Source organism: Alligator mississippiensis, chromosome 15 (assembly GCF_030867095.1).
Source record: "Alligator mississippiensis isolate rAllMis1 chromosome 15, rAllMis1, whole genome shotgun sequence".
Taxonomy (NCBI): Eukaryota; Metazoa; Chordata; order Crocodylia; family Alligatoridae; genus Alligator; species Alligator mississippiensis.
This window is the reverse complement of record NC_081838.1, coordinates 16,383,917-16,391,856: the sequence shown is the minus strand read 5'-3', so window position 1 is coordinate 16,391,856 and position 7,940 is coordinate 16,383,917. Positions and strand designations below refer to the sequence as shown.

The 7,940-nt window shown below is 55.1% G+C and overlaps 1 protein-coding gene across 1 annotated transcript; it reads right to left on the bottom strand.

Annotated features, from left to right (window-relative positions):
- Positions 1-3,937: 3,937 nt before the first annotated feature.
- LOC109284404 (natural killer cell receptor 2B4-like) lies at positions 3,938-7,549 on the bottom strand. The gene is made up of 3 exons (XM_059718290.1): positions 7,333-7,549; positions 6,685-6,999; positions 3,938-6,595 (listed from the first exon to the last, which is right to left on the bottom strand). Exons 1-3 carry the CDS (start codon positions 7,388-7,390, stop codon positions 6,471-6,473), a joined length of 498 nt encoding a protein of 165 aa, XP_059574273.1. The 5' UTR covers positions 7,391-7,549; the 3' UTR covers positions 3,938-6,470.
- Between the last annotated feature and the right edge of the window lie 391 nt (positions 7,550-7,940).

The window sequence follows — 7,940 nt, the reverse complement described above, 5'->3', positions numbered from 1 at the left end:
ATGAAGGGAGCTGGGCACGGATAGCACGGAGGCTGAGCCCCCCTGGGTGCCGGGGTGGGTGCGAGTGGATAGGACACTGCGGGGTGGGGAGGAGGTTTGAGCTTGGCAGGGTTCAGATGCACAGAGTAAAGATTTATTCAGAGATCACATATATATATATTTTTAAACACACACACACTCTCTCGCTCTCTCTCTCTCATATATACATATACATCATCTAGCAAACCTTTTTCACACACTTTAAACCACATTAAATCCTGTGTGCCTGTTACAATGAACACACCTGTGCACCCACGCTCCCGCTCACCACTCTGCAATCCTTTCCCTATTTCAATTGCAGTCTCTTAGTCCTAGTCCCCATTCCAGGGTTTACATTCACAGTTCACTCCCTGTCATAATCACTGTTGCTTCTGGTGCTGCTAACACTGCTGCTGTTATTGTCGCTGTCTCCTGGTCCAGTTGTCTTGCTGTCCTTTTCCTTCTCCCTGTCCGCTCCCTCTTTCGGGAGTCCTTGAAGAGCCTGTGCCAAGTGTCTCTTTGCCAGGTGGAGTTGGCTGTATATTCTCCGTCCTCTCCCACCAATTTCTGGTAGTAGGATTGGAGTTCACACAGGAACATGTTAACACAGTGTTTCCTCGAGGGTTTTGTGTCTATACATCAGGAGGTTCCTGCATTTCCACAGGGCATTCCTGATGCAGGACGTGAACTGGCTGAAGCAGGTTGTTGGGGTCCCTTGGTGTTTAGTCAGGTGTCCGTACAACACTGCCTCCCTTGTCATCAGCCTGACTCCTGTCACCTTTTCACAGAGCTGGTTTACCTTTTTCCACACCCCCTTGGCATACGGGCAGAGCCATAGCAGGTGATCAATGGTCTCTGTTGCACTTTGGCAGATATGGCTGGGGCAGCTGGGTCGAGTCCCTTGCCCCTCTCTGTGTTTCCATGCCCACATGGCTTGGCAATCGTCATCAGGGAGCAGCTCCATGGTCGATAGCATACCTCTGGCTCTGACCGCCTTCTGTATCTTCTTGTGCCAGCTGTCCCGCAGGGCTCCCTGCCCCAGAGAGAAGCAATGTTGGCAGCTCTGTAGGGTGAACCCCAGCAGGGCCCAGCTCTCCCATGGGCCAGGGAGATGGAGATGGAAGGACATAAGCTCCCCGCACCAGACACCAGTCCCAGAGCAGTGCAAGAAGCCCAGTTTACTGCGCCACCTTCTCTTTCAGCTTTGGACACCTCTGTGCTGATATGGGGCAAGCTGTCTCTGCCAAGGCAGGTTCAGACACTGGCATCAAGAACAAGGCACCACACCCCAAGCACCAGGGATTGGAGATTTGTCCTTGCTGGGGCAACTCCTAGGTCCTGGGCCACTGGGATCCCCCCACACCCAGCAGCACCACTCAGTGCAGATGGTGGAAAGGGGCAACTCTTGCAGTTTTGGGGCCATTCTTGGATCCATCAAGTGGCTGTACTCCTGGGTCCTGAGACTTCACTGAGCTGTGCTCAAGCAGGGGCCACCCCCAGGCAGCAGCCTGGTGGTGTCTGTGGGTACTTGAGCCCAGCTGGTCCCTACCCTGCAGGCTGGGTGCTGGGGTCTGCTGGCTCTGCTGGGTAGGGGATGAAGCAGCCATGGGGGGACCCTCTGCTCCAGGATGCCCATGTGTCCACTGTACCAGAGCACAGCATCAAGGACTGGCCTCCGGTGCTGGGACTTGGGCCCCTGCAGACCCACCGGCTGCTTCTTTGGTTGCAGTTGGCCTGGGACAGGAACCTCATGGAAGCTGCAGGCCAATGCCTTGTTCGGGCCCTCCCTCCCAGAGGGGAGCAGGGCTTGGTGGCTGGGCCCTGCTTAGTCCCATTTTGGCTGCTTGCCAGCCATGATGTGCACTGCCACGGCCCTGGTGATCAGCGCCCCCAGCACCAACAGCAGGATGAGCCCCTTGGCCTGGCAGTAGGACAGCAACGAGGCTGGAACAGAGCACGACAGCGGGTCAGAGCCGGGGGAGCAATCAGCCTGTGTTAGGGCTGGGGTCCCTCCCTGGCTGCACCTGGGCAGGAGCGGGCAGTACCAGGGAGGGGGAGCCCTGGGCTGCGAAGAATGCAAGCCAGAGCGGGACGTGCCTGTTGGGGTTGGGGCTCTAGAGTGGGGCAGTCCCAGTGCCTGACACCAAGTGTCTCGCAGCACCACTCGGAGCAGAGGAAACTCCCTTTACTGTAAGTACCACAATGGGGAAATGGTAGTGAGCTCAGGCCCCGGTTTCCACAGAGCTGTGGGGAAGTGGTGCACAAGTGGCAGCTGAGCCGGCCATCACGAGACCAAGCAGTCACAACACAGCTGGGCCCTCTCGGTATGTATCCAGTTGTTTTCATGCAGCTGCTGCCAGGACTCGGGCTACAGGTCATCCCCGTGTATTCCTGTGTGGCTGGGTTAAAGGTCAGCCCAGTGCATCCTAGGCTGGGGGTGCATGCTGTGGGTCAGGAGTAAGGGGTCCCATGGGACAGTGGGGGGATGGGGGGCTATGGTTTTGGAGTGAGGAACACCAAGCTCAGCAGAGGGAGAGTTGCAGGTTGGGAGTGAAGGGCAATGGGCTGTGTGGGGAGCGTGGCTCTGGACTGATGGTCATCATGGCTGCTTGCCAGCCTGGGGAGCCATGACTGGTCTACAGGTCTAACCAATGAATTCCTGTGGCGAGTCAAGCTGGTATCCAGCGCTATCAACATCAGTATCACTTTGCTTGTACAAGTGGGAAAATAGGTATGGAATAACTATCGGCCAACCCTTGACAGTTTGTAGGTGCCTAATGCCCTTTACATTCACAAAAGTAAAGTGTCTAAATACCTTCCAAGGCCCAGCCCTAAGTGCCTGGCCCATGTGCATGCAAAGCTTGGGAGCAGGGAGTTGCAAGTGTCGTGCAAATATTGTTCTTTGGGTTTCCTGAGACAAGAAATTGCTTCCAGCGGCAAGCTCTTTTCTGCTTTGGGGTGACTCAAAGGGGCCCTCAGACCAGACAGGGACAAACCTTAGTCAGGTTCCTGCTAAGGGACATTAACCTGTGGCTGGGAAGTTGCACAGCAGTTTGACATTGATGGTGGCCGTGCCCCAGCTGGCTGCATTGCTGGTGTTGCAGTGATAGAAGGTGTCGTTGCTGCCCGCAGTGATCTCCAGCTGCAGCTGGGATTGATGCCCCAGGAGCTGCTGGTTCTCTCTGGCTGGGCTTTCAGCAGTGGGTTGGACTACATGCGAGCTGCTGAGGTCCCTTCCAACCCTCATTTTCTGTGGATCTATAACTTCTCCTGGCTGCAGCAGAGGTAAATGCAGCCCCCTGGCCCGGGCACGGAGCGCATGTCAGGCGGAGCAGCAGCGGAGCACGCACGAGGAGCCGGGGCTGCCCCTGGGTGTCCGGCCCGGGCCCGGGCAGCGAGGCCGGCGCGGGGCGGGGCGGCGCGAGGAGCGGCCGGGAAGGCAGCCTGGAGCCGGCTCACCTGGGAGGGAGGCTGCGGGGGCGCTCGGCTTTGTCCCAAAGAGCTGCAGCTGCCCGGGTCCTCGACCGTCTCCCTGGCGGCCTTCCTGCCTGATCATCGCCGCTGCCCCCGGCGGATTGGTACAAGAGGCACCGGGCAGCGCAGCCTGGACAGAGGCAGACACGGCTGGGTGCAGGGCGGGATCGCCTCTGAGCTGCGAGCAGGGAGGCAGGGGTTGTGGGGGCCGGTTGCAGGTTGGTGGCTCTGGGTCTGTGCCGGGCAGTGATGCAGTGCGCACCCTACATCTACATTGCATCCCACTGGATCCAGCATCAGCCCTCCCCCCCCCACGGAGCTGCCCCGACGCAGGGACATCGGTGCCCCAAGTGTCAGGAATGGGGGTCGGGAGAGGGGAGCTGTTGCATCCAGTGCCGCTATATTGGGTCGTGTACCGGGTATGGAGATTAAGGAACGGGTGTCCTAAATTAGAAGCAAGTTTATTGAACCCTGTCAGATACAACCGTAAATGAATAATGAAGCATTTTCAGCGGTTATAACTGAGCTGTACTTAGTGCAAAGCAAGAAAAGATGCTGACCACCCCAGGATTGAATGGAGGGTGACGTCAGTGCACAGCCAGTCCATGAGCTCTTTACTGAGGTTCCCAACTCTTTCGTCTGCGATATGGATGTTAGATCCACGACCAGATCGTTCAGGAGGGTACATGACCTCCCCTTTCTTTACATACCAGATAGCTTGCATTTCTTAATACAGAAAATCAACTCAAACCTTTCTGCTAGTGCATATTATCAGTCATGGAATCATAGAAAATAAGGGTGTGAAGGGACCTCAGGGGGTCACATCCAGTACAACCCCTGCTCAAAGGAGGACCAGCCCCAATTAGATCATCCCAGCCAAGGCTTTGTCTAGCTGGGTCTTAAAAACCTCCAAGGATGGAGATTGCACCACTTCTCCAGGTAATCTGTGTTGCTGTTTCACCAGCCTCCTCCTGAGAAAGTTCTTTCTAATATCAAACCTCAACTTTCCTTGCTGCAGCTGGAGCTCATTGCTCCTTGTTCTGTCATCTGCCCCCACTGAGAACAGCCCAGCTCCATCCTCTCTGGGACCCCTCTGCTGGGAACTCAAGTCTGCTATTCATCCCACTCCCATCCCTCAGTCTTCTGTTCTCTAGACTAAATCAGCCCATTTCCCACAGCCTCTCCTCATAAGTCCTGTGCTCCAGCCCCCCAACCACTTTTGTTCTCATTTGCTGGACTCTCCAACTTGTCCACATACTATCTGTAGTGGGGGACCTAAATCTGGACACAAGACTCCAGATGCGGCCTCACCAGTGCAGAATTGAGGGGAAGATTCACTTCCCTTGATCTGCTGGCAACGCTCCTACCAATGCAGGCCAGGATGCAATTAGCCATCTTGGCAACATGGGCACTGCTGGCTCATACCCACCTTCTTGTCCACAGTAACCCCAGGTCCTTTTCTGTGTAGTTGCTGCCCAGCCAGTTGGCTCCCAGCCTGTACCGATGCATGGGATTGCTCTTTCCTAAGTGCAGGACTTTGTACTTGTCCTTGTTGAACCTCATGAGACTCCTCCTGGTCCAATGTTTCAATATGTTTGGGTCACTCTGAATTATAGCCCTACTCTCCAGCATATCTACTACTCGCCTCAGGTTGATGTCATCTGCAATCTTGCTGAGGGTGCACTGCATCCCATCCTCCAGGTCCAAGATGAAGACATTGAACAAAACCGACTCCAGGACCGATCCCTGGGGGACTGCACTTGACACTCCTTCTGTTTGCCAAATGTGGTTACCTTTAACTAGGAGTCTCTATTCCAAGGTCCTCTTTTCATTCTTAGGTTGGGGTAGGTTTGCTCTCACTGTTCCTCCTTTGCTCAGGCTATATTTATTCAATTTAGTTAGCCAACTCTCCAATTTGTTTTTAGCCAGGGACAGTATTTTTCCATCTGCTCCTTTCATTGGATGCATGTCTTGACCACAAGCTAAGTGTTCAGCTTAAGATAATCACAGAGGTCAAAACTCAGGCCTGAAGGCCTCTAGGTCCCAACACAGCACCATGCGAGGTCCCTACCTGAGGGTCCAAGCCTGTGTGAAGCCTCCCCAGGGCTGGTGTCATGCCTGGACAGAGGAGCAGGAGCAGGGGTCAGGGCAGGTGTCCAAGGAGGAACAGAAGTGCAGGGATAGATGGCAAGGAGTCTGCACCATCCTGCAGTTGACAGGGAACAATGTGGATTTCTGGCAATTTTGTCTTGTTTTATGCTGTTTAATTGTATAGCTTCAAATCATTTTTCCTTGATGGTTAGCCAATTAAAGTCTGAACAAAACAAGGAGGAAAATGGTGACCATCACAACACAATTGTTAAATTGCCTGGTTCCTGTTTTTGGATTTGTCCAAGTGTGAAGACTTGTGTTTCTCGCAATTAAATGTGATGGTCCAGGAGCTCTCCTCTGCCATAGGTGGATGGGGTTGGGCTTGCTGCAAAAGGGAAATGGAGTGGCGGGGGGGCCTTGAGCACTAGCCCTGCCAGTGAAGAGCCTGGCATGCAAGGACTATGGCATGGGCGATGCTGATGGCTGAGCGTGCCCTGAGGGCTGTGGTGCAGCCCCATGGGGGTCTTGCGAGGGTGGGGGAAGCATTGCCCCTGCCAGGGTTCAGAGACAGAAACAGGACAGAGAGGGAAGCTTTGCTTAGAGGCCACAGCTGCCTTGGGGCAGTGTTTTGTAATGCCTGTGACTTTGGGTCCATGAGTCCAGCCGATCCCTGCCTGAAGATGGGGTGCCGAAGTCTGCTGGCCCTTCTGGGCAGGGCAAGAGGCAGCTGTGGGGGACACCCTGTGTGCCGGGGTACATGTGGGCCTGCAGTGCTGACACTCAGAAATGCACCCCACAGATTCTCTGGACTCTTCTGCTCTGTGCTGCAGCCTTTCCCAGGCTTTCCATCCCAGAGGGGAGCAGGGCTGGTGTAGGCTGGATCCTGCTCAGTCCCGTTTTGCCTGCTTGCTAGCCACGATGTGCACTACCATGGTCCCAGTGATCAGCACCCCTAGTACCAGCAGCAGGACAAGCCCCTTGGCCTGGCAGTAGGACAGTGATGAGGCTGGAACTAGAGCAAGGCAGTGGGTTAGAGCCAGTGAGTGGGGCTGGGTGCCCCCAGAAGGGAGCACAGGAGGAAAGTGGCACCCCCAAACTCACCAAGCACAAACAGCTGAAAATTACTGGTGATTCCAGAGCCATCCCTCAGCTTCACGTCCATGGAGTAGAGGCCACTTTCTTTCTCTGTGACTGAGTTAATCTGCAGCGACAGATTCCCAGGGTGGAAAGAGACTCTGCCAGCAAAAGGCAGAAACGGACTGGTCAAGGTGCCATTCTGATCATGTCTGAGGATCCAGTAGTGCTCTGAATGTAGTTTCACTTTCCAGTTGATTGCCACCCAAGATGACGGCCGTGTCTTGGGCTGAAGCTGAACCGTCTCCCCAACAGCAGCCTTCACTTCTACTTCTTGACAACCTGGGGGTTCAGAAGGGCAAGGGGGAGAGAAAGGTTAGCAGACCCCTCAGCTCCTTATGGAAATACAGGCTGCCACATACTTCTCTTGGGTGCAAAGGGCACTTAGAGGCAAGCCATGTCTTGCATTTTCTACAGAACAAGTAGAAAAGATGACTCCCCATGGAAGCTCCTACTGCTTTATGATAACCCTCATCCCAGCCCAGGGCACTCCTCTGCAAAGCACGGCACAAACACAGCTCCCAAAGACAGTCTCTGCTCCAAAGACCACCCCCCCCCCCATGCCTGAGTTAGCCCCAGGCTGCACCCAGGGAAGAGCAGCCCCTTGTCACTCACCTCCAGCTTCGAGGAGCAGAAGGAGGGAGAGCAGGAGGGGTCCAAGAGCCCCCTTCATCCCAGCTGAGCTGTGCAGGGCAGGCGAGTGCAGACCAGGCGGTGGAGAGCAATGTTATGTGGCCAGGCTGAAGAAGTCAGATGCAGAAATGATGAATAATGAGGAAGCAGGCTGACTTCTCCCTTCAGGATTCAATCCTGCAGGCCCTGAGCACCCCACGAGTGTAAGCAGCCCTGCATAAAGCAAGGGAGAGGTGGCTTGAGTGGGGCTGGGCTGTGGCTCGGTCACCCAGCAGCAGAGGAAGTGTGAGGAGAGGCGGAGGGCAGTGTGACCGGACGTTGGGTTCCCCTTCCAGCACCCTCATGCCCCGGTCATGCTGGGGCATGGCAAAACCCTGACTCAGGGGTGCCTCCTGCAGCATAGAAACCCCCTCCCAACCCAGCCCGCTGGCAGTTCCTTCTGCTTCAGTCCTGGCTGCACAAAGTGGGAATGGTCAGAGAAGTGCAGTGACAGGGTGAAACTACCAATGTCTTTACTGGAGATTCATTGCACAGGAAGGGAGCAGACTGGGGGATGGAAGAGGTTAAAGGAGAGGAGTGGGTTTAATACT